Source organism: Sycon ciliatum, chromosome 1 (assembly GCF_964019385.1).
Source record: "Sycon ciliatum chromosome 1, ocSycCili1.1, whole genome shotgun sequence".
Lineage (NCBI taxonomy): Eukaryota > Metazoa > Porifera > Calcarea > Leucosolenida > Sycettidae > Sycon > Sycon ciliatum.
Genome location: NC_088643.1, coordinates 70360286 through 70387479, shown reverse-complemented (window position 1 = coordinate 70387479; position 27194 = coordinate 70360286). Strand labels below are relative to the sequence as shown.

Genomic DNA, 27194 nt, shown 5'->3' with positions numbered 1-27194 from the left:
AAAAAATTGTCTACTTCATCCATTCCATATGCAAACAATGTTGACCAGCGACTATGCTCGTGTTACTTATTCAAATTGCACAATGTACACACACTCTCTCTCTCTCTCTCTTTCATATTTTGCACACTGTGTCCAGAACTCAAGATAGGGGCAAATTTTCTTAGTGGAAATATAAAAATAGGGTAGCTATAATAATATTCTTCTGTCTTGACAATTTACGAAAAACAAAAACAGTGGTGAGCAAAGGTGAGCTAGTACGTGAAGTGTGGCGCCGGAAAGAATGACACAGGCTTATGCTGTACAATCATGTACATGTCAGCACTTTGTGTTGCAGTAGCTACACGCTGAGTGACAATCTGTCCTTTGGAAAACTTGGAAGTGAAAGAGCAGTCAGTAAGTTAGTTGCAATTTTACTGGACCAGCCCAGTGAGTTCCTTTCAGGAGTGAAGCAACCTGGCAATATTCTAACCTTGAGTGGCTTTGCTGGTACCAGGTGAGAACTTCTGGCAGCTGTCAGAGAGTTTCATGTTACAAGCGGCATATGTCAAATACCTGGCTCAGTCACATCAAGGCAGCATTGACCATGTGCGGAGTGTCATGCGGGATGCTGGTGGCGGTACCTTCAAACGGGCTGTTCTGAAATGATGGGATTGCAGTTGAACTTCGTACTCAAACACTTGACCAGGTCTGGGTTAGTGAGTCCTCGGCGAGGCAGAGAGGAGGCTGTGACGCGAACACTGATGCAGTCCAGCTTGCCGCAGAGCTGCAAGTCCACGAGGAACTTGTCAAGGCCCGTCGGCCAAATGTGTCGCTGCAGGCTGCGTAGAAGCGATGGGCATGTTCCCGTGTACATCACTTCATTGGTTTCCCCGTCGATCAAATTGTACAGGCCCGGCGTCGACGGTATCGTTCCCTGAATGTCGCTCACCTCGCTAGCTGGAAACTCTAGCAGCTTACCGCAGTAGCGGGCAGCCTCGTACGGCGGAACACGATGCGGCACTGCACGAGTGTGTGTTGGCGCTGACAGATCAGCAGACGGCAGGAAGTTCTTGCATGGAGAAGGAGAGCTGGCAGGAGATGGCGAAGCAGAAGAGGCTGTCGAAGACCGAGATGAGCCGGAAGACGACGAGGACGATGATAGGGATGACTGAGACTGTCCTTGTCGTCGGAGTGTTTCTATTGTCACCCATGGCTTTGTACTCTCTTCCAGAGCTGTAAGTATGCACACAGAGGACAGATGAGAACGGATCATCATGATTAGCTGAGAAGTACATGCACATCCTTAGCACATGATACAATCATAGCGTTTCCTCCTTTCCTGTACAAAGTGTTTTTTAGAGTAAAGGTGAAAACTCTTGACATTATAATTCTAATGTGATTGATAACTATTCATTTCTACTTCAAGTACAAGTAGTATACTAGCATTGAGCATTGAGATTAGCTACTCTATCATCACAAACTGATGGGAACTATTCTTAGCCAGGGAAATCTAGCTCCAAGCAGTTCTTCCTTTTCATGATGCACACAAGAATACCTCGGTGATCATACGGAGCCTCTGAGTAGTTTCAAAATATGGATGTGGGTGGGTGTGCTGTGCTGAGTAAGAGGAACTGCAGTGAGCTGAAATCATGGAACGCATGCTTGCCACTGGTGGACATTATAATTCTGATGGATGAGTATATCAATTTTAGTAATTGAAGGATCTGTTGCTTCTGATGAAAGTGCCAGAAGGGGAATGAGGGGGCGGTATGGCCTTTGTGCACATTCGGCTTGAATGGACTGACAACTCTTCTATGACAGGACAGTAGATGAATAGGTTGTGGTTTGCTGGACACTAGGTGAGCCAGTCATCCCCAAGTTTGACTCTCTAGCTCTTGGCCCTGTGACATGTAACTAACAATAAAAAACACCGTGTCTTTCAACACCTGCACTATCCTGTGTGAAGTATTATAGTTTTGTACACGATATGCCATGTCTGCTGGTACTACATTTTACAGATTTAATTTGTGCTCCAAGTGCTGCTACTAGGTTTCACGCAGATGTTCACTCAGTGCTTGTAGTCATTCAACAGGACCCTTCACTTCTCTCAAAGTACTTCTCTCGGCTGTGGTTTGGACAACTAATGTCTGCCTGATATCTGATGCAAAGCAGCATGTCTGATGCCCAATGACTGTATGCTCAACGGTGCCAGGGCTATTCTACAGGGGTAATTCTTAGGGAACCTTTCCATGCATGCCTGTGTCACCGCCAAGTCTGCGGCCGCTTTCAATGTTCAACTGAATGCCTGAAAGCTGACTTTGCAGTGCCACTGCCATCATTGTTACGTCCCTGGGATGGCAGTGAGGATACAAGCACTGCAAATTTGTGACAGGCTCCACTAATAGACTTGACAGCAGCTACTTCCCAGCTCCAAGGCAATAATTACTGCCTATTTTCAGAAACTGCTAGAATCCTGTTCAGAAACTGGTCTTCTAGAGAGTGGCTCATTTGCAGCTGACAGCTTGTTACAAGCAGAAAGTAAAAGCCAAGACACGTTTTCTCCATGGCTCATTTTCCTATTAGTCCTCTGTTTCAGTGCTGGCTTTGTGTGACGGAGGTCGATTGTTGAGTGACAGGAGCATAGAAACAGGGCCATGATAACGTTAGACCTACACCATTGCACGTTGAGCCTGGATACATGTATATATACACTGCTGCACTTCCCAGGGCACTTGCCAATTGTCTTCTGCCAGTCGACTTGTATTAGATCCTTGTTTTTTTGGCTACACCTTGCTTGTATATACACTGGCCTACAAGCTCATGCAGGAGACCTCCCTGCTCAGTGCTTGCACTCAGGCTGGGGTGTGACTGTCTCAACAGCCAGCAGGTGGAAATGTACAGTCATGATACATTTGTTTGTCCAGTGCAGTGTGCACGCAATGCAGCAAAGACTGCTGAAGTAGTTGTGTAAACATACTAGTAGTGCCAGTGGTCTGGGGAAGCAGCAATCTACACAGGGTGCATACCTCACAGACACGCACACACAACATTACATTACCTATGACATGTCCTTGTCTATGACTGTACCAGTTACCCCCAAATAATATCCACACTGAAGGGTTTCCTTGGTCCAAAGTTTGAAATTTCGAACATTGATTTTGCGGGTGCATGCTGTACCACGTTGACTACAGCCAGGGGAAGAAAACAACAACAAAATAACATGAGCTGCATGTTTCTTACCGTAAGAACTTCCCCGGTTGAACTGTGGGCAGTATCCCAACTGACTGGTCAGATGGTCGACGACCTGGACATGGGTGATGTACGGACCAGCGACAAACTGGACTTTTAGCCGAGTACGTAACGTGTCGTTCAGCCTCCACCTTGCCAGGATGCCGTCCACGCGGCGTGGGAACGCCACCAACTCGTGGTTCAGCGTATAACGCAGGCCGTCGGGAGCTGTGCCAGCGAAAATGACCGTCTCTCCTCCGTGCAGGGTCGGATGAAGTTTGGACAGCAGTAAGTAAGCCCCGGGGTACTCCGGTAGCATGTGCGGCTGAGTTATGATCATATCCAGCGAGTATTTTGTACTTCGCAGCAACGAGTCGCACAACTCGTCCACCGGGTCCATCTCCGAGTCCAAGTCCAATTCCTCATTGTAGGCTAGTTTTCGCAAATCCATTTGTGAGCCTCCAAAACGTCGAAGCGACGGTTTAGCAAAGGACAGTCTTCCGTCACCTTTCCCTGACCTCCCCTGAAGTCTTTTGCCCAAAGCGAAGCGCAACTCCTGTGTGTATCGTCGACCTGGTGGTCTGCTTGTTGCTAATGCCATGATGTAGATAATGCAGCAACAGTGTAGCTCGGTTTGCGGAGATTGGAGGGCTAGCAAAGACGCGGTCACTGCTCACAGCCACACGGTATCAGCTGGCTGCCAGGCGTGTGTGCGCTGAGCTGCAGCTAACAGTGTGTTACTGTTAGTAGCGTTACTGGTTATGTGACTTGCAGACTCACTGCCTTCGCGATTCGGGTTCGTCACGAGCCTTGGTTTTCCGCGATGGACGTCCACTCGTGGCTTTGTGTCCAAAATCAAAGGAAGTTCATAACGGCACTTGAATGGATGGTCCACTGGTTCCGATTCAACACTTGGGTGACGGTCATCAACTATTCAGCAGTTATGTAATGTGGAGTGTGGTGAAGCTTCACGTCAGCCAATGGCTCAGCAGTGAGCACTTCACTAGCGGATTTAAACTTGATTTGGCTTTGAAGATAAAGAAGACGGAGCTCCGCTAGCACTGGCACCACAAGGAAAGGCTCATTGACATCTTTTCACCACGCAATATCTCTGCAATGAGAACACTGAGGCCGTGAGGGGACTGCCAGAGCGTGAGTGTCTGTGATGTACTCTGAACAGCACTGGTATATCCAGCGCGCTCCCGGGGTAGAAACCGAAGGTAACTGGTTGCAACAGCAGTAGTAGGATCGGTAGCAGTAGCAGTGGTAGAGGGAGGCGTCCGGCTGGTCCAGAAAAGCTGATAGGCACAGGGCCCCGCAGAGATAATCTCTCTCCTCTTCAGCGAAGCAGCAGGGGAGTAAGAGTACTACTACTAGCAGATCCCCTCGCGCACCTAGTGCGAAAATGATAGCAACACCAGGCTGAAAGTGTCGTTGTCTTATCGAACGAAGTATCGCGCATACACGTGTACTAATACTACTTCTTGTGCTCCCCACTTCCACACGAGATGCAGGGGACGAACAACGAGTATGGAGCGGAGCTCCAATGATAAATCGCGAAGTAGCAAATGTTGTAGTTGCTGTTGAAACGCTCGCTCTGGGAACGGTAACTGCTATTCGGATATGCTGTAGATCAACATCCTCGTTCCACTTTCACCTGTCAAACAGTCAGCCGCAGAGAGAAGTTAGAGGATGAAGAGGGAAGTAGAGGGACTTCCCAAATTGACCCGCCACCCTGTTATAGAGTAGCGATCTACAGCGCAGTTGTAAACGGTCACTTCGGCTGATGGATAGCTGATTCTCTTACTCGTTGAAACTTGGAGGAGGACCATGCACACGCTTCCCTATTGCTGTCATTGACTAAGTTAGGGCGCGAGCGACAACGCCGCACACTTGTGCTACGTTGAGAACCTGCTGGCTCGCGCTGTCCCAAAAGACAACTGGCTAGCTGCTTCGATCGGCGCTGTGTCTTGCAAGGCACTGTTCAGAGTGTTCCTGCTCTGGTGCGGCCCGGTTTGGTGTGAAGACTAGCTAGTAGGCTGGTATACACACAAACAGCAGCAGGAGCAGCAGCAGCAGCAGCAGCAGCAACAGGCACTTGCTGGGACTCTATGCAGCAGGATAGCTGGTCAACTCGAGATGTAGTAGAGAGAGATGGCGGCGGGGCTAGGTTAGTATGGGGAAGAGGTAGGGAGGGATGCGCAAAGGTACTAAGGTCAGTATGGGCACAGCAGCAGCACGGCACTGGGATCGTCTGCACGGTGACCTAAACTATCGCTCGTTCAGGAAAAGCCCACCGCACAAGCAGCAGCGCTGGTGTACGACGTTTTGACGAGCAACACGTCGACTCGCCGGTGTACGTTCAGCTAGAGAGACATGGAACCGCTTCTGTTTGAACTAAGTTACTTCTGTGTTATCGTCCCTGTGGCGTTCTACACGCAGACACGATCATGTACAATCTACGATGGTGAAATGAAGACACGATGGGTGTTTAACCTGCCGATCACAATCCTACAATCTTATCAAGTGGAGCTCTACGAATTCACTGAGTAAACCCAGAAGATAATGTAGGTGTTTATAGGCTCAACGATCCCCCTTCTCCTTATCCTGCCGCTGTATGTGCGTTTCGCGATGACTTTGCGATCTCGGCAAAATGGATACAATAATTATGTAGTGTAAGACTTGGCGGTTATCCGCACAGAGCTAACAAGAGAGCCTTGGGTGTTGGTGGTACGTCCCTGGAGATTGTCGTCGCGATAGTATCTCCTCCGTGCGGCGTAGTCATCGGTGTTTTGAATGCGTGTTAGAACAGGCTTTTTGTTCTCGTCCTGGTGCTAACATGTTGCGTCAAAATCCGGCTAATGGCTGATACAAGAATAGTTAGTTATAAATTGTAGGACCTGACAGCCATGGCTAACTGACACGCGCACCCTTTCCCTCTTATTATGGTTTCTTTCGCTAGTGAACATTTGTAGTCAGCTGCGGATGACTGCTACTTTACGATCAATGTGGTTCCCAGAATGGTTCTTTGTTTTCACACGCCGCACGACTAGACTTCGCGAAGGAGTCCTGCCACCAAGCAGGTGTGCCGTTTTAGTGTTGTGTTCCTTGTCACTGTCCCCGACGAAACGCCATTCATACAACGAAGAGATCACCTGGTCCAGTGCACTAGTGGGAGGGCGAGGCCAACTAACAGGTGCTGGACTGGAAGGTGAAAAGCCAGTGCATGGATCGGTTGGTCGGTGACCCGGCTAAACGAAACAGGTTACATCGTATTTTATGACATTGAGCTGTGTTCATGACGTCCCCAGAGGATCTTCCTGCGACCGCCAATACCACCTGCAGCGCGTCCTAGAACTACACTCTACACTACAGCATCATCATCAGCAGCATCATCATCATCAGCAGCAGCAGCAACAGCATGCAGCAGCATCTGGGGCAGAATGACGTAAGAAGACCAGGGCTGCTAGCCACAATGACAGGATCAGTATGAATAATATTGTTCTATTGTAGTTTAAAACATGCCTAACACTTCTACACGTGCCGGCGGAAGACTCGAAATGCTAGCAGCACGCGTGCAACACACAATAGTAACCATACTGGTGGGCAAAGACAGGATAACCCTACTACAAATAGGTGTGCTAAGCCTAATCCATGTACAATTAAATGTAGATCTGGACAGTATTAGTATTACAGCAGTCTCTTTGCGGCTGAGAGTGTGCGCAGAGGAATCTTGGCAAGTGGCAGACAGACAGACACGTGACGTGTGCCAGGCATGCAGAAATGGGATCGTCGCTGCTTGGCAGACTCGAAATGGAGTTCCGCTGCCAGGAACAGTGCTGCCTTCCTATCTGCTGCCGATCCGGGACACTTATGGCTTGAGCGCTCGTGTTGCTCCAGTGTATTTCAAGAAAGGTTCTTTCCTTTCCGAGCTGATGACCTATTTCGCTAGGCTCCTAGCTGCTTCCGTCACAGAGCGCTTATCCAAAGTGTCACTGGCAATGGCTGAACCCAGTGCCTTCTTCCTAGTGTTTTAGATAGAATATCACACTTACATAAAGTTTAATATGACATAATGTGTCATGCTGCTGCCTGGCTCATTTTGGGACTATGGCAGCTGTATATCAGTACATGACTATCAGTATGCATTGCGTCACCATTAGCATCGTAATGATTGCACTAATGGAAGGGTCAAGCGAGAAACAAGCATGGTTATCGTTACAGTCATGGACATTGTACTTTGTAGTTCTTCCTCTCCCAACCTTAACCTATGCCCCGTTTTGCAAAACCCAGATTACCCTTCTTATTCGTGCATGCTCTGCGGGTGGTGCATCACTGGCTCAAGCTGTCGCCAACAATTAGGGAACTAATACTTAGTTCCGGTCCTGCTCACTCACTCATAGCCAATAGCTCCAACGAGGCGGAGCAGAGCACCAATGACACATAATTACGTTACTAGTACATGTATGCCTACTGTTGAGGCCCGCATAACGCGAATCTTGAAGGAAGGACATCTTGGAAGACTATTGTAACTCGTTCATTCTACATCTACTTGAGAACAGTCTCTCGTACTCGTAACGGTAGTCTCTCGTACTCGTAACGGTATACAGTACACGTAAGTGTGTCTCGTCTCGTAACCCCTGAACCGAAGGACGTGAGTGTAGTAGATGGGTTAATGGCGGCCTCGTAACGCCGTGTGCCAAACAACGTGGTGCTTGGCACTGAGGTGCTTTGCAAATGCTTTAACTGCCTAATTGTCACACAGTAACTGGTGGATGCCGATCGTGTGCAACCAATCACCGAATATGTCATGAACGCTGAATTCAGGAGCCATTCTGGAATCAATCTGCGGGTCCACGATCGATCGCCAAACGACCGCCACCGTCAAGCAACGATGTGTAATAGGTCATATCATCTGTAAGCGCTGGAATGCTTTCAACAGAATCTTTCCTTCCTCGTGTGCATTTCCAGGCTGTTTCCGCGTGCTACTTCCAATGACTGGGCCATGGGCCGATCGCAACCTGGTGTAGTGCAGGGCAATAACTGTTCTGATGGGCCGATCCGAGCCTATACCGGTGCCGTGTACTGCAGCTAGCGACGTGCACTGTTCCGCGTGGCTTTGTGACGGTGTTTTTTTGCCTACTAGTGGTGGGATCATAGCGTGCTAGCTAGTAGTACTACTACCAATCAAGGCTTACAAATACTATACTACCGTACTAGTATACATGTATTATATTATTATATTTATTACAACATCTCAAGACTCGGTGGGAACACCGGCCAATGTTAAGAGAGTGGGTGATTGTATAATGCTGCACACACAGCTACGCACCCATCCACCCACGGGCGCACACACACACACACACGCACACACCACACACCATGTACCATGTATACGCCCGTCGCAAGAGAAGCACGCAAATCTGCAAATGCACTGGATGTGCACCCGGTACCCACAGATTTTCTCCTATAAGTAGTGCGTTAGTTATAGCAACGAACAAGATCTGAATGAGACAGATCAAGACGTGCGCCAGATAACTGTCTAATACACACAACTGGCGCACACCACACACACACACACACACACACACACACACACACGCACACACACACACGCACGCACGCAGCCGACGAATGTACCATTTTTAGCTTGGGTGACCTGATCATCTGAACCCCAGCAACTAGCAATGCACAGCCGTTTGCAGAGGAGACACCAATGATCAACATCAGGAGAACCCCAAAACCTGATCCATGGGACCATACACATCACTGAACTGTATAAACCGGTACAGCCACCGACATGATGGCGACAGTTACCACACGTATTGTATTTATTGAAGGATTCCCCAAAGGCTATTCGCCTCTCGAGGGGGTTTCCTGTTTTCGCTTGAGTGATGAGGTACGTGGGATGGGAAGACTGGTAAGAGAGGGAGGAAGAAAGAAGAAGAGAACAGCAGTAGAAAATTATAGCGTCAAGGTCAAGTCATTGCAAGAGTATCGATACTGTAAAGTGCTCTTATGAAAAAGCTGATTAAATTCGGAGAGAGAGAGAGAGAGTCTGTTGAGGTAAGGTTGGGCGGAAGGCAATTCCAGAACAAGCGTCATCTCACCAAGAAGCAAGGCTCTACCCAATCTCAGAGAACAGTAACGGTTACGGTACTTCCCTGACCTCTACTGGCTTACGGTGTCCAGTGAGTGTCGGTTCATGCACTCATGAATGAGAAAGGTAAATCCTACATGTGCAGTTCTTCATGATGAAGGGTTGAAGGCCTATCTCCCCATCAGACTAATAATGCAGCAATTATAACCGTCTGGTATACAATCACTACATGTAGTATTGTACTGGCTGCAACAACAGTCCAATGACAATGTCCACAGCTCGGCAAGACCTGGACGATGGAGAGCCAATGGCAGAATGCGTCTACCATTAATTTTGCTCGTGTATTTGTCGAAGTCGGTTGGCCTAGTTCTCTCTCAATATATCTGTTGTGAAAAAGTTCGAAGGCATCGCAGGCTGTCCATCCGTCCTGCTTTGGACCAAACCATTTGTGTACATTTACATGGGAGACAATTGCCTTTGTATACGTTTTATATAGGTGTCCTGCTTTGTAAAGGTGGCAAGGTTGGACAGTCTGGCATCGCGGGGTTGTGACAGTTAAACCCTGCTGAGTTAGATACGTGTAAGACAACGGAAACACCACTACAGTAGTAATTTGTAGACCAAAGTCCCAACCCCTGAGTCGTGTGGTAAGCACAATGAATCTCTCCTCCCCTTGTTCTATGAGCAGATACAAGCTGTCAATACACGCGATGCAATAATAGCTAGAAGTACATTAACAGTCGTGTAAGTGATATCGTCGACGATTCAGTCCTATCTTATCGAGATGCATCCGTTATCTTATAATATATGTACAATACCAGTGCAATGTCACTAAGTTATGCAGGGGCACCTGTATTGTAGATCACTTTTAAAAACACAACTACCGTTATACCGGTATCTGCCTGGTAATGTGGATGCACATGTACATGTACATGTACGCCTTGCCCCATGTTGCCTCGTCCTAAACGAGTTTGCGAAACACACAACTGTGTGTTCACTATGTTGCCAGATAATCATCACCAACTCAGCATTGTGCGAAGGTTCTTTACAGCGGCCTGACTTGGATTTCTCGTTTTCTCGCTTGCACTTGCACTCAGTCAAAATGAGCTCGGATCGGCTGCTTCCCACTAATCCCAGTCACGGTTTCAGTTTCCAGTCCTTGTGTTACCCGGTGATGTACGCAAGCAGTCAAGATCCGGGGTCTACAGTTAAAGGGGAAGTATACCCTAAAATCAAATTTTCACCAGTTGTAGTCTTCAGGGTGCTGAGTCGAATGGTCTTGGTCCGAGGAAGCTGAGGCGCTTCCTTCCTACTTGAATCCCAATCGAACCCGCGCACTTCCACCGAAACTGGGTGACTGCGCCCTACTAGATGGGGATTTGTATGCAAAATCTCACTAAAAGCGCCGTTTCGTTCTTATAAAAGCACGGATGACCGCGATTGGCCCATATGTTGTAGTCTTTTGGACGCTGAGTCGACTGGTTTTGGTCCGAAAAGGCTGCGATGCAGCGTTCCTCCTTTATTCCCAATCGAACATGGTTGAACAAGCGGTCACGTGCTCCTGCGTACACCAGTCACCTGGTCACCGTGCCTGCAGGGTACAACTTACTAGCCTGTTTGACCTTTTTTGGGTGCAGTCCTGTCACTCGAGTTGAACTCGAGTTGAACCTTGGTGTGAAAGTTGTCGCCTGCTGGCGCGGTGACCAGGTGATTTGGGCACCCAGGAGCACGTGACCGCTTCTTCAACCATGTTCGATTGGGAATAAAGGAGGAACGCTGCATCGCAGCCTTTTCGGACCAAAACCAGTCGACTCAGCGTCCAAAAGACTACAACATATGGGCCAATCGCGGTCATCCGTGCTTTTATAAGAACGAAACGGCGCTTTTAGTGAGATTTTGCATACAAATCCCCATCTAGTAGGGCGCAGTCACCCAGTTTCGGTGGAAGTGCGCGGGTTCGATTGGGATTCAAGTAGGAAGGAAGCGTCGCAGCTTCCTCGGACCAAGACCATTCGACTCAGCACCCAGAAGACTACAACTGGTGAAAAATTGATTTTAGGGTATACTTCCCCTTTAACTAGTTCTACCGACTCACACTGAAGCAGTCAAGTCACTCATTTCAAGTCAAGGTCCATGTGCCGACTCACACGGTCGGTCTCAACTGATCATGATTCACTGGTCGACGGACCGTCGGTGCATGAAGAAAACAGGTTGTAGTGTCAGTGCATCGCATTACACTGCGAACAACAGCCCGAGGAGATAACAACCTACTGCTATTCGCAGTCGACACACGCCGTCACCCGCGAGACGGACCAGGAACGTGCTGCCAAAGCCCGGGTGGATTCTAGGAAATGTTGCCGTTGTTGGTTACATTCAGTAGTCTTTCTTGGGCCCCCTGTTATCATGGTTATGACTGGAATGGAATCGTGTTGTGTGGTCCGCACGTACACGTACACGTACATTGCTGTATTCATGATCCATCTCGCCACACATGTGAAATGCCAGACGTATCGTTGCATGCATTCTTTCCGCACACGCTACCCATGAGAACATCGGACAGGCGACAAGTCCGAGAACACTGTCTGTCACTGGCAGTGGCTGTGTCACTGTATAGTGGGTGTGTGAACACTGCCTTGCCGCACACTGTCTTGCTACACAGGCTCCAGGATATGTTTTGAGGATAACAACAGCTACGCGTATACAGTACCTGGTAACAAGGCGGAGCTGGAGGACCCTCAAAACATGTAAAACGAGCAAGCAAGGCTTTCCAGGCTCCAGCAGCGTCCAGGATCATCTAGGATTCCAGCTTGTCTGACACGATTAGACGATACATGACATGCCATGTCCCTGGGGTGCTGGCGATGGGGATTTCTCGTCCTGACCCGCGTCTTGGAAACCCATACTGCCATAAGGCATAAACCTGGCCCAGGCCAAGGAAGTGTGACAGCCTGGTCACGCGCAGTAACGTAGGTACATGTCCATCGCCTGAGACTGCGAGAGAACCATTTTCAAACGTTGTGCTGGGCATGTGTGTGTGTGTGCCTGCTTGTGTATGTGTGTGTGTGTGTGCGTGTATGCGTGTGTGTGCGTGTATACATGTACATGGTGCGTGCGTGTGTGTGTGTGTGTTTGTGTGTCATGAGATAAGGCCAATCCAATGCACCAAGAGCAACACAATGTGTACACATCATTCGCCTCCTTAAACCATGCTGCAGCAGCAATGGTGACAATAACCCTCTGGAAGTGGAATGACCCTGGACTCTAGCTGGACCAGTGACCCGCAACTGGCAAAGGACCAAAATTTAATAAGTTATACTTGTAGACATAACACAGCTGTGGTAGGATGGTCTCCTGGGAGACGCTGGCAAAGTGTGCACCACATGCACATCACCCTACTCCATACACGTGCATGGTACTATTGGTAGTTGTACACACGGTGCACTGTGGTGGGAGACAGGTGTTTGTGGCTGAGCCTCACCACCCAGAGCTGGCAGGACCTCTCACGACAGTCTCAGCGAAGTTCAGATTCACAATCAGGGAGCAACAAAGTACAATGTACAATATTCGTAACACGGTCGGGTCATTGACATTACCATAAGGCATAAGCTTCCGTGACAAGTCCAGCTACAGCATACACGTACAAACACAGGCACGTACAAGTAGAGCGACATGGAAAATCAGGGAGACAAACTTGTGATGCCAAGACTTAGTAATAGTTACTTGTAGTTGCAAGACCATGTACCAGACTAGACTAAACTAGATCTGAGTTACCCAGCCTAGCCGTCTCCTCACTCTCAGTTCTTCACCACATTGTACCCGTGGTGATCAGCATGTTACAGTACAAGGTGGAGGACGCACCGTGTTGAAAACAGTGCTCCTCCACCGATCACCATTGTTACATGTATCCGCTAAGAAACAAGGCTTACATGATTATACCATACATTATACAATGTATGTGTAGGCAGTTTGTCAGTGAATAACCACTGTCCAGTCACCAGTCCTCCTCTTCTCCTTCTTTCTCCATGACAAATTCACACGCACCCCCCCCCCCCCCACACACACATACACTCACACATACACACACGCACACACACACACACACACACACACACACACACACACACACACATACAGAGGATTTCACTAGTACTCTGTTGAAGTAGTTGCCTACGGTTGCTGCATGCTTCACTGCACGCAAGGATATGGACACAATGAAAACATTGTTATTTATTTATTTATGGATTCCCCAAAGGCCGAGGCCTAAGTCGATTGTCCATGCATCGATCCCCTAGCTTGGATTAGTCACACCTTAGTTAAGGTACTTGATCTCCAGATGTCCAGCATTTTCGGACTAGTACATGCATGGCGATCCACAGCCAGGTGCAGATATACATGTATGCATGTATTGGCTACAGGAACTGATCGTTACTTGGGAATGTGGCAACATACGGGTAACCACAGGATAGGAAGGAACAGGCAAGCGCCGGAATTGATCAAGTTGTCCAATGACAGCAGGGTAATGCACACTGGCCACCCTATATAGAAGTTCAAGAAATTCTGCCGAGACAAACGGTACAAAAGCCAGCAGGAGCATAAAGAGTTACTCTCGGCGGACTGTGACATGCATTGGGGTTTTTTTCAGATAGAAGAAGTACATGGCTCGTACAGTGCCATAGCAATCATAATAATATACGCATGGTACCAGGAAGACCATACAGGCCTATTGTACTGCACCCTACTGCTACTGTGCTCAAATCATCCAAATAGGCCGGGAAACAGATATGAGCACAGCCTGTAGATGCTCAGATTCTATGGCTTTCTATCCAGGAGTTTTTTCGAGCATGGAATAACATGTTGTGACAAGAATTGCACAGGCGGTGAAGATGTGATGGCTGGACATTGCATACGCGGGGGGGGGGGGGGGGGGCAGGACTGCTGTATATGCATAATAAATTTTGCTGCATATGCTTTGAGAGGAGTAGGACTTGACAGTGACTTTAGGCAGGTGGTCTGTATCTATCTATCTATCTATCTACATGTACATAACATTGTATACAGCACTGGGAAAATCATACGGCTGAATCAACAACACTCTTGTTTGTACACTGAACTACGTTTACTTCTACAGATTCATTGACTCATTAAAAGAATCTGCGGCCTCAACACTTTCTGGCGGCCTGGTGGCTGAAGAAGAAATTGCCTGCAAAAATTTGAATCAGAAAAATTGTTGCAATATGGCTGCTCAGAGAAAGGCCATGCACCCTCAGTCAGAGACACATTGTGTGTTATTACGAAAATCCTGTCTTGACAGAGATAATGGTGGTCCCAGTGCAAAGGCATCACTAACCATCGGCCGGTCACCATGGCTGGCCAGGAACCCTTACCCTGATTGGCCAGGAATCTCCAGCTTCCTCTACAGACACGGCATCTCAGAACCCCAGGTAGGCCGAATCCTGCATACACATTGATGCCGTCCTTCGGATACTACTGGACAGATTTGTGGCCTAGGTGGTCCACTTTGATTGTAGATTTAGCAGGAAACTTTGCTTAGCAGGAGCAGATGCACTGTATGTTCCTTCGGACACAACAGAAAAAGAAAGATAAAACAATAATTCTATTGCTTTTGCATTGACGTGCCTATCTGCCCTTCTCAATTGATGCTTCTGCATGGGACATGGAGCATTGGGCATGAAGCATGGGGCATGGAGAGGGGAGGGGGAGGTGTAGTGAGGCTACCCCCCCCCCCCCCACACACACACATCCTCTTAATCAAGGCCATGCAGTGACTCAGGCGGTCACGTGCACAGAATGTTCTCACAATCCCATCCATCTCCCATGTATAGTAGTGCGGCAACACTGCAGTGTGAAGACGGATTGAACTTGAGAAGACACAGCACAGTACAGCACGGCACGGCACAGCACGGCACGGCACAGCACTGCACAGCACAGCACAGGACATCATGGCACAGCCGTGCATGCACGCTTACAGCTTACCTGGCCCTATACCAGCAGTGGTACTTCCAGTCGTCTCTCCTCGCCAGCGGCCAGTTTTGGACTTGAAGGAGGGGTCTGGACGCACCTTCACGGCTGTGTTGAATGAGCTCAGTTCCTGTAGGTTGTATTTGGTTGGACCAGGTGGAGCTGGTGCAGCAGGTAACGGTATGGCTGGCGCTGATAAACACAGGTAGTGGTTTTGCCTGTAGTAGCGTAGTCACAGCATCACAGTCACGGAGGAAAAGGGTAGTCAGACAGAAATGAATGATTCCAATCACTATTATAGTATACAGCTGCTCAGAGGACTTCAAGCTTGAATCTCACTCAAAATCCCCTCGTCCGAAGTCCCCTGCCGGTCAGACCCGTCCACATCCACCCGTCCGAAAGCCTCTGCCGGGTTGGGAGTGGCTAGGCTACAGTAATTATTTGTTCCCGTAGCTATGCAAAAGACGCTACTTCAGTAACGTCTGGCGCTAGCCAGGGTCCACACAGCTATGATCAAGTGACTCATTCTACCGATGACAATCAACCTAGCGGCAGCGTTTCAGTAAACCTTCTATGTCGAACCGACTTACAGCTGAGCTGGCCTCCTGATCTGCACCTCCACGTGACTGTCATATGCACCGGGTCCTGGTGTCTAGAAACCCGTGTACAGTAAAACATGAATAAACCAGATACCACACCACACGAATAAACCAGATACCACAACACACGAATAAACCAGATACCACAACACACGAATAAACCAGATACCACAACACACGAATAAACCAGATACCACAACACACGAATAAACCAGATACCACACCACACGAATAAACCAGATACCACAACACACGAATAAACCAGGTACCACAACACACGAATAAACCAGATACCACAACACACGAATAAACCAGATACCACAACACACGAATAAACCAGATACGACAACACACGAATAAACCAGGTACCACAACACACGAATAAACCAGATACCACAACACACGAATAAACCAGATACCTCAACACACGAATAAACCAGATACCACAACACACGAATAAACCAGATACCACAACACACGAATAAACCAGATACCACAACACACGAATAAACCAGATACCACAACACACGAATAAACCAGATACCACAACACACGAATAAACCAGATACCACACCACACGAATAAACCAGATACCACAACACACGAATAAACCAGGTACCACAACACACGAATAAACCAGATACCACAACACACGAATAAACCAGATACCACAACACACGAATAAACCAGATACCACAACACACGAATAAACCAGGTACCACAACACACGAATAAACCAGATACCACAACACACGAATAAACCAGATACCACAACACATGAATAAACCAGATACCACAACACACGAATAAACCAGATACCACAACACACGAATAAACCAGATACCACAACACACGAATAAACCAGATACCACAACACACGAATAAACCAGATACCACAACACACGAATAAACCAGATACCACAACACACGAATAAACCAGATACCACAACACACGAATAAACCAGATACCACAACACACGAATGAACCAGATACCACAACACACGAATAAACCAGATACCACAACACATGAATAAACCAGATACCACACCACACGAATAAACCAGATACCACAACACACGAATAAACCAGATACCACAACACACGAATAAACCAGATACCACAACACACGAATAAACCAGATACCACAACACACGAATAAACCAGATACCACAACACACGAATAAACGAGATACCACAACACATGAATAAACCAGATACCACACCACACGAATAAACCAGATACCACAACACACGAATAAACCAGATACCACAACACACGAATAAACCAGATACCACAACACACGAATAAACCAGATACCACAACACACGAATAAACCAGATACCACAACACACGAATAAACCAGATACCACAACACACGAATAAACCAGATACCACAACACACGAATAAACCAGATACCACAACACACGAATAAACCAGATACCACAACACACGAATAAACCAGATACCACAACACACGAATAAACCAGATACCACAACACACGAATAAACCAGATACCACAACACACGAATAAACCAGGAACCACAACACACGAATAAACCAGATACCACAACACACGAATAAACCAGATACCACAACACACGAATAAACCAGGTACCACAACACACGAATAAACCAGATACCACAACACACGAATAAACCAGATACCACAACACACGAATAAACCAGATACCACAACACACGAATAAACCAGATACCACAACACACGAATAAACCAGGTACCACAACACACGAATAAACCAGATACCACAACACACGAATAAACCAGATACCACAACACACGAATAAACCAGGTACCACAACACATGAATAAACCAGGTACCACAAAGCCCGGATCAACATGTAGAAAAATAGTTTAGAATACACAAGACACAATGCTTTCTGAACCAAGATGGGAAGAACTATTGTGTAGAAATGGTTGCTACGATTGTGAAAGACGTGTACTCACCTCTTTGGGCGGTGGGAAGATTGTCCTAGGAACTGTGGAGCGGAACAAGTTGTTGTAGCCCTGCGGTGGTTTGGGTCTCACTGCACTCATATTAGTATTGTATTGTCCTGTGTAGACAGCAGCAAGAGCAAAGTAAATAGTATACACCCCAAATCCAGGCACATGCCAGGGTTCTAGCCAAGTCAAAATAGTAGGGGCAAGGGGGGGGGGGCAGGGAAAACAGTTACAGGCCCATTTTTCCATTTTCAAAATAACTGTCTTGCTATGCGAAATGCAACGTACTGGGCGAACTCCTACATGTACTTCAAGGGGGCGCTGCCCCCCCCCCCCCCCTACACCCCTTTGCCTTGGCTAAGTTAGAACCCTTCATGCACATATACTTTGACCATCCTGATGATACATTCCAGTACACTTCAGTACACAATACCATTACGCGATGGTAGCTCATGATTGACTATCCCGTCACTGCCCTCATGATGTGATCGGGTGCAATATACATGTACATATAGCGGGCAGTGACTGTAACACACTCTGAAGTACTAGTAGTAAGTTTAGACTGGTCAAATCGCAATCCTGCAGACAGCTGTTTAAGTCAAAGAGGCCCGATCCGTGCACTGACCTACAAGCCAAGTAGAACCCTATGCCTAACAGGCCCGGTGGAACCAGTGCGGTTGATCCGGTTAACACCGAACCAACTTGTGTAGCTACCAACGCATGTTTACTGCCGAGTAGGGCATACATGTACATCCCCCGGCGCCGTAAGTTATACACAACGTATGAAAGACTGTGGTACGACCGGACCAATTGAAAACTGCTTCCGGTGAGCACTCCTTGATCTGGCGGTGGCATGTCACCAGGTCTAGACCGGTAGCTGAATGCGGATAATCAATGATACCGGGCCGGAAGCAATGGCTCACAGCCAGAATTATAACTGTTACTACTCTATGTATTGCAGCACACCACTTTGCTGCTCCGATGGACTATATCGTAATGATTCATTGGATGCTGGGCAATAACATGGGTACCAGTACTGTAGGTGGCCTGAACCTTCCTTTAGTGGGCAACGCTTTCACATACTCCCCATAAACATACAGGCTATAGCTGCATCTGAAACACTGAGTTGGCGAATTATTACTGCTGATCAATTAAAAACCAATCGGCTGTACAATCAAAGTAGAGCAACGTACCCGGTGCTGGATTGGCTGCAGTGTGAAGTTCAACCGGCTCCCTCCTGCACCTACATGTACATGAACACAGGAGGGAAGTAGATGAACACAAACCTCCCCTCATTGGGACTTTCCGCACCCGAGCCTTCCAAGTTCAAGTGGAAGGTTGTTGGTTTGCGCTTCGTAGATGTGTTGGAGCTAACATAGGTGTCAGGTCGTCGAACATCTCAATATCCTCGTCAGTTTTGTGCCTTGTTGTCGCACTATCTGACTGTATGCTATCTCGTTACCTTGGTAGACTTTTAGTCATAGCTACAAGCAACTTATAGGTCCTTTTCTCTTTTCATACAAGAAAAACTGTTGGATTTTGTTTCAATGCAATACAATCCCTCAAACCAATGAAAAAGAAGACAGTCAGATCATTCTGTATATCACTGACATGACATAGCAGCTAATGCTACTTGTGACTGCTGCGATTACAGATTTTTCCCAGTACCCTTCCTATCTGTTAGTGCTCTAGTATTATGGAATGTTCTGGTTCAGTAAACGTATTCCGAGCTGTACTATGTGCCATTTTTGGCTTGGAGTACATAGGGGTGGACCAGGATGCCAGGGTTCAATGGGTCCAGGGATCAGGGTCTGTTTGTCGTTCAGAGAATTATTTTAGTAGTGCAATCGAAAAAAGCGGATATCAAGGGCAATGACAACTTCAGCTGAAGAGGGGTCTATCAATGGGAACCTTTTTAGCTATAGCTACGCCTCTGGCACATGGATCGGGGAGCCATACACTAAAATATGGACCTAAATAAAAGGTGGCCAGCTATGCCCTCGTCACTGAAAGAATACAAAGTGGTGGCTACAGACAAGTCTTCAGTTACATGTACTCATCACATGTGTGATGACCTACTGATGAAAGTACAGCCGAGTATGGCCAAATACTGGTGCATGATTCAAACACCTCTGTCATATGGATCTTGTGAATCCGACGTTCACCACGACCAATCTTGTCTTACTTTGCTTTGAAAGATGCCGCTGCCGGTACTGGCTTGCTCTCAGTCAAGACCTACATGTACACACACACACACACACACACACACACACACACACACACACACACACACACACACATGCGCGCGCACACACAGTCACACACCATGTTTGCAGATCACAAACCACTAGTATTAGTAATTTAAAGAAAAATGAAAAGATCAGCGCATGTGCAGCTGGTTTTGCTCAATACGAGCACATCACATTGCTACGCTAGACCACTGTTGGGAGCAGGGAACAGCCAATGATGATCCGTCATAATCTAGGCATCAGTTGACATATTTTCATTTCTGTTGTTTTGAATTCTTGACCTCGTCGCATGCTGAAGCCAGCCAATATGAGCACTGTGCGGAGAAGGGTGCGAGCTGACCATGCGGCTAGGACAGCCAAGACCCGGGCAGAGATGACCTCCAGCGGTGTGCAACTTGTGACGACGAATGGCACTTTCACAGCGTCGTGAAAGAAGCTTGACACACATATGCAACATTCGGTAGCTAAAAACTACCCACATCACAGCTGTACTTTAAATCCACTGACGGTGATGTACTACTTTTGTTAGAGAAGATCATCACTTACACTGTACTTGTTGGGAGCAGGTCCCGTGTCCTTTCTTTGACGAAAACTTGCAGGCACCAGATCATCTCGGAATACTCTGGAATCAAACGAAGGTGAAGAATCGGAGAGCCAATGTCACTAAATGCCTGTGAATAAGCTAAAGCCGGGTGGTGGGAAGCAGCAATTGAATATAATAGCCGCATATTTCCAAGTGACCGGCCTGCTGTTTTCTTTCAGTGATACAAACCATTTCATATGATGTCTTTCTGAAGTAAGCTGGCATGCACACATACCACACGTTCGCTGTATGCACACGGAGGCTCATGTGCTAAGCTCAGGGCATCAATAGCCACACAGCAACCTTCGGCTCTGGAAGTATCTAGCACAGACGGTATACCCCCCCCCCCTTCTGTTACATCCCAAGTTACCGGCATGCTTGATTCTCGGAAACGCCGGGTCACATGACCGACTCAGCGCACGTGTCACTTGTGCCGTACCGCCCGTAAAATAGTTCATGCATGCAATTATCATGTGCTCTGTCGTGTTAGCTAGGGATAACATGTACATGTGTCTGTACTGGGCCAAACTTGGTGTGCATGTGCCACTCACCGTGTTGTTTCTGCCTGTCGAAAGTCATGTCGATCCAACTTCTTCTGGGCATCAGCAGCATTGTACGAATCTAGGTCAACACAGCACACATGGAAGTCATGCACAAGTGTGTATGTGTGTGTGTGTGTGTGTGTGTGTGTGTGTGTGTGTATGTGTGTGTGTGTGTGTGTGTGTGTGTATATATGCGCGTGCGTGCATGTGACTTGCTGTGTGTGTGTGTGTGTGGAGGGGGGGGGGGTAGCTTATTTAGCCTTACTATGTGATGTAGGAGCCGTTTTGAGAATACTATTGTAACCCGTATACTCTCAGCACTCAAGACTCTCAAAGCACATACCCGTATTTTCCGGGGTATAAGCCGCACTTTTTTTCGCTAAAAATCGGACCAAAATCGCCCCTGCGGCTTATACACCGAATATGCTTGCGCGAATGAATGCTTAGCATACATCAGTATGCATGCTGACGTCATGTGACATGTCATTCGACTCAGCTTCGCGCCTGTGTTGCTATCCCGGCACTTTTACCAGTTTTAGTGCGCGGGCTACACCATACGGTACGCGTATACGGGGACTCTATTTTGCGTACTGCAAGTGCCGGTTTCCACACATCCTAGTATACAGCAATACGATAATACCATGGAGTGATCTGTAGTCAACATGGAGTGATCTGTAGTCAACACAGCAATACACCAACATCTCTGCAGCAACCTCCACTGTGCACTAACACTTCATAATCTGATCTAACATGGTATTTAGCTCTATAACCATAATAAATTTGTAGAAAGGCCATTAGTCAATGAGCGTGAAAAATCTTGGTTTGTGGGTGCGGCTTATACTCCGAATACCAACCTTTTATTTGTCAATATTTTGCCTCAAAAAGGGGGGTGCGGCTTATACCCCGGAAAATACGGTACTTGTAGTTACGTAAGTTATCATCAGTGTTCATCGTCTCACTTGGAGAAGAAGAACACCAAGGCAGTGCGAGTATGCGCACAGCTATCCATGCATTCCTACGGTGTACTACTTAAATTGTCGTGCGTTTTGTAGAGCTTGCGTGCCTGTCGTGGTGTGGTACTGGACAGTCACCATTACCGCTCAAGGCACCACACAGGAGATAGCAAAATCAGCCAGTTTCCACTCGTATAGGTCTTCATCCAGAATAACAATTCCTGTGGGCTTCCCAGAGTTAAGCCGAGTCAACTGTTGCTGAGTCTCATTGGAGAATTGTGGCTCAAACTGAGATTCTTTCAGGCTTCTAGAGATCATTTGGCATAACTGTTGGCTGGATCGCACAACTTCATTTCGGCCCGGGGCAGATGAAGGTAAATCAGTATGATGTGGTACATGCGTATTTGGCTGTTACAGAAGTTTCATGTAAGGAACTATTGTTTGCTACCTGGTTTTCATCCTTCGGAAGGGGAAAGTATAGGTCATCAGTCAAAGACCACAGCATGACATACTTACTGGGCGCTACAGCACCAGGTCTTGCCTGTGTAAAGCGTTGGCACTGCACAGTGAATAATATTCAAACGATCATGCATAGCACGTCATAACAACGGCCAGTCATGCAACCAGCAGTACATGCATGCACATGCAAGCACTACAGTACTTCTACAGTACTTTTTGTGTGTATGCACTGTACATACACTTCAAAACAGCAGAGATTTTGACGCTCACCAATACCATTCAATGGTGTTTTCGTTGACAACATTCTACATATTCTATGGGTAAATTCCCCACTCTGAATCACACGCAAAGATCCGGAATTCCTTGCATTAAACAATCTAGGGACATTCGGAAAGTCAACCTAGCTGTACTTGTATTTAGATAGTGGATAATATTAGCAAATTCCAACATATAGCCATGCACTGAAATACAGTGCTGTCGGGTGCTGAAGAACGACCAGGTTAGAATTTCATCGAGCACAGCATACCAATGTACACACGGTGACTCGACTGCGGATACACTGTAATACATGAAAATAAGAACGGTCTAGGCTTGGAAGCTGATCCCTCCGGACCCTCCCCCTCCCCCCCCCCCCCCTAGTTCTTCGGCGACCGGCAGTACGAGCACCTATTGCAGTGATTCCAATCCATTTCCATGAACCCGTGGCCGTGACGGTTGTGCAATCCATTGTCAAACTATGTTTCATTGCAGATGTCCAAGCCAAGGAGCGAGTAGGAATCATTCATTGTGGCTAGGGATCAGGTCACTGCGATTCATAGCAGGGTGGACCAGAAACATTGCTACCTCAGAGACACACTCGTCCTACCTTGGACGCAAAGTTGCCGGTTCCTTTCTGGGAAAGCGAAGTCGTGTCTGACCTTGCAACACTGCCGATGTTTGCTGTTTTGTATGCCCCGGGACCTGGGCAATCATTCTGCATCGGGGAACACGGGACACAGTACAAGTAGGCCGCAACGGACACGATATAGTAAGTTTACAGCAATAGTTTTGACACTACAATTCAAGCACGTTACAGCACCAGTGGCTAACTTACTTCAGTGATAACTACATGACTTGTGCATATATACCGACATGGCCGGCCGGTACCATCCCCATGTTGCCTGATGATTGCGAAAGCGTGAAACTCAGAGTAGCGACTAACTAGCCTTGATTGCGTTTGTTGTTCTGTGTAACTACATGTACATGTACATGGATCATACTGTGAAAGAATTTCCTTGCAGCAGCGAAACCGGCACTAATACAAATCTATACAGTGCAATGTTGCCTTGACCAACAGCAAACCCTGGCTAAGGTGTAATCAAGTGATCCCACGTTAGCCTGACCATAGATTATTTACATGTACATGACATGTTTGGTCAGGACGCCTAGGTTTGCAGAGGGATATGGACTCAGCTTGCAGAGACCGGTATAGACTCCTGCAACGTACGGCTTCGTAGGCGGTGTCTTGAAACCGAGTGGTGGTGCTCATGAAGCCTTTCCGGTCGTCGCGCGGATAGAACACGGTGCGATACTTTGTCGGGATTGAACCTTGGCCAGTCCCTCTCTGGGCGTCCGCAGCTGCAGTAGGACATACATATGCAAGCACAGGAGGTCACACACTCTCTCCTTTTCAGTGCTTCTGAACTGTCCTGGTCCCCTTTGGTGTATGCTGTAAGTACTGAACGGAATGTAAAAAATCTATCATGAACAAAGAGCTTCTCTGACGAGCCTTTAGTAGGCAAAACAGCTGTCAGAATGAGTATTATCAGTAGCAATACTTGGAGTACCCGTAACCCCTTTGTTGTTTATTGGTGTGTGTAATGGCTACCTCGGTAGCCAGGTGTCGGCAGTGGGGGCGCCTGGAGGAGTAGAGGAGGGGAGATTGTTGCTTTACGTCCCGCGGCATTGGGAGATTTTGGACTACACGCCATGGGTGTACATGTACATCAGTGACTGAAGTGGTTAACGTCTTTCAAATACAAGTAGTAATCCTTACTATGAGAAACGTAGGTGCGCGTGTGTACAGCAGCCGAGTGGCCAGCAAAATCCAACAGTAATCTCAAACGCATGCTTGTCACGGCTGCCATCACACACAGAACTGTGGCAGTGCTTTCGAGGCCGAACACGTTTGCTATACGCCTCACGATAGCATGGAAACTCAGAGTTGTAACAAGTTGTACTACTACTAAGAACATAACCGCTTGGTCTACTGGTCCCGGCAATGTGCATGCTATTTGCCAGTATTAGGAAAGATGGAATCTGATACGGTTAGGGACCTTTACATAGCTACCAGTATAAGCTCCCGGTATGCTCTTGCAGCTTTGTGCAGTATTCACGCACTCTACAGCTAGCTATACTCACAGCGCTCATGGGCAGTCGTGGCTAGCGGTCGAGCGGGCCGAGTCCGTTTGTTCCCATCTCGCCACTCATTAGCGTCCACCCACTCCACGCTGTCGCCATGACGAGATGCCATTGCTACTGCTCCGGAGACTCAGCAAAGACTTAAAGTCAAGAGCTCCGATGACCTCAGCCTACTGTAGTGTCTAGTGAGAATGTCTGCAGCCTTGCAGGTTGGTCGTCATCAGAGTCAGCTACTGCCACTACGGCACTAGAAGTAGATGAACAACGGCGCTAGGTAGATCTACTATTAGTAACACACGGGTAGTGTTGTACAATCAATCATGTACTGTTAGCACCGGGCATAAGTACTGAACCTGGGCCCCAGCTAGCGCTGCTTTCCAAGCCGTGATTCAGATGGTCGTGATACAACAGCAACCACGAACATTTTCACTGCTACACCTCGCCTCTGTCCACAAAGCCTGCATTATTCGTTTTCATTCAACCTCATCCATCCGATCACCTAGCGACCTTCATGTACAGTCTAGTACTCGTACTGCAACGACTTGCGCTATTCACTATGTATGATAATTATAACAATCGTATAGTCTAGTACAAGGTGTTAGTACTAGCGATGCTGACGATAGTGTTTGCACAGCCGGGATCGGCAATGACCATCAGTGCTAAATTATTTTAGTAGGCATCACTCAGAACTAGAACCGACCAAATACGCTAACGATATCGTTATCAGAATATGATGACTGATGTCGCTGAGAAAATAGTAATTTTTGGTAGAGTCCCTACATTCTTGATGTACAAAAGAAGAGAGAGAGAGTCATGATTGTATTGTTGTAGGTACGTACGGGTAGTCACATGCAATAATGACTTACATGTATATAGTCAATCATTGCATAGGATTACATGTAGTGGGCACAGCCGTGCTTGCGCAGTTGTGGTGTAGTCTGTAGTACTAGATCTGTGACGGGTGGCGCTGTTGATCGGAACGTTGCCAATTGATCGGAACGTTGCCAATAGAGATGTCGACATGGCGACAGACATCACCTAACGCGACCTAGTACTACAAGTCACTACAACTGGACACAAATCAAGTAGAGGGTACTAGGGTGCCGATGAGTGCCATGACCACAGAAGAACTGAACGGCTTTTGCCAACCTTCAATACGTTGACAGAGTCTGGTGCCACCAGCTCAGGGTCGTCCTATGACCTATGGCTATGTCTATGAATATGATGACTGATGTCGCTGAGAAAATAGTAATTTTTGGTAGAGTCCCTACATTCTTGATGTACAAAAGAAGAGAGAGCTAGAGAGTCATGATTGTATTGTTGTAGGTACCGGTAGTCACATGCAATAATGACTTACATGTATGTAGCGAGGTGATTTGGCATTTTTTAACATTTGGCATTTTTTAACAAATGTGTAAAATTTGCTTTTCTTCTGGCTGTTTCTCTGCTCCGGATGGCTGTATCGAAACATGGGTGGTGGCAAATGGGAGGCAGTTTATCGTAGATCAACATTGACCAGAAAATTTGGTGCACATAATTTAATTCTCCCTGCCACGTTGGTATAACTAGTGGTGGGTGCTTTGCCATTTTGTGTAAAATGTGTAAAATGAGCCCCTGAATGGACGAGGAGGGCAGTGAATTGCTTCCGCAGGGCCTTTGGACGACGTCAGGCCGTCTTGCCATCACTAGAGACAGTAATGAAGAACAGTAGGTCACGGAATGCACTCTGTGAGAACGAAAACATCGCTGCGATGCTATGCTATCTATCCAATTCCACCGTATAACACAGCCACTAGTTACAAATACAAAACACGGCTTTCGCAGCATACAATGCAGTTCACTCCTCTGTTGACAGATTAATTTTCATCCACTAGCAATCCTTGAAGTGATATCTATCAACTTCAGAACATTGATGACCGAATATCCCAGTTTGTGATGCCATTTTACAAATTTGTTAAAAAATGACACACCAATTATTTGAATCCTGAGAATACTGTGAAAGTAGGACATGTTTCAAGACACTTTCCAAAGTGGGATCATTCCCATTTTTGGACACAACGGGCATGAAGGATAGCACTTCCACTTGCAACAATTCATTTGGACGTACTTGTCTAGAAGTCGGACTGAAAAACGTCATTTTACAAATACAAGCCAAACCA

The 27194-nt window shown here is 47.2% G+C and overlaps 2 protein-coding genes across 2 annotated transcripts; both read right to left on the bottom strand.

The window, feature by feature from the left end:
• Positions 1 to 139: 139 nt before the first annotated feature.
• LOC135805194 (uncharacterized) lies at positions 140 to 5389 on the bottom strand. Its single transcript, XM_065319199.1, has 2 exons — positions 3220 to 5389; positions 140 to 1212 (listed from the first exon to the last, which is right to left on the bottom strand). Exons 1-2 carry the CDS (start codon positions 3806 to 3808, stop codon positions 623 to 625), a joined length of 1179 nt encoding a protein of 392 aa, XP_065175271.1. The 5' UTR covers positions 3809 to 5389; the 3' UTR covers positions 140 to 622.
• An 8299-nt stretch (positions 5390 to 13688) lies between these two features.
• On the bottom strand, positions 13689 to 25804 carry LOC135805193 (O(6)-methylguanine-induced apoptosis 2-like). The gene is made up of 12 exons (XM_065319198.1): positions 25036 to 25804; positions 24122 to 24252; positions 23501 to 23608; positions 22693 to 22735; positions 21233 to 21302; positions 20645 to 20720; positions 20035 to 20084; positions 19043 to 19092; positions 17856 to 17962; positions 15877 to 15938; positions 15302 to 15504; positions 13689 to 14882 (listed from the first exon to the last, which is right to left on the bottom strand). Exons 1-12 carry the CDS (start codon positions 25145 to 25147, stop codon positions 14812 to 14814), a joined length of 1083 nt encoding a protein of 360 aa, XP_065175270.1. The 5' UTR covers positions 25148 to 25804; the 3' UTR covers positions 13689 to 14811.
• Between the last annotated feature and the right edge of the window lie 1390 nt (positions 25805 to 27194).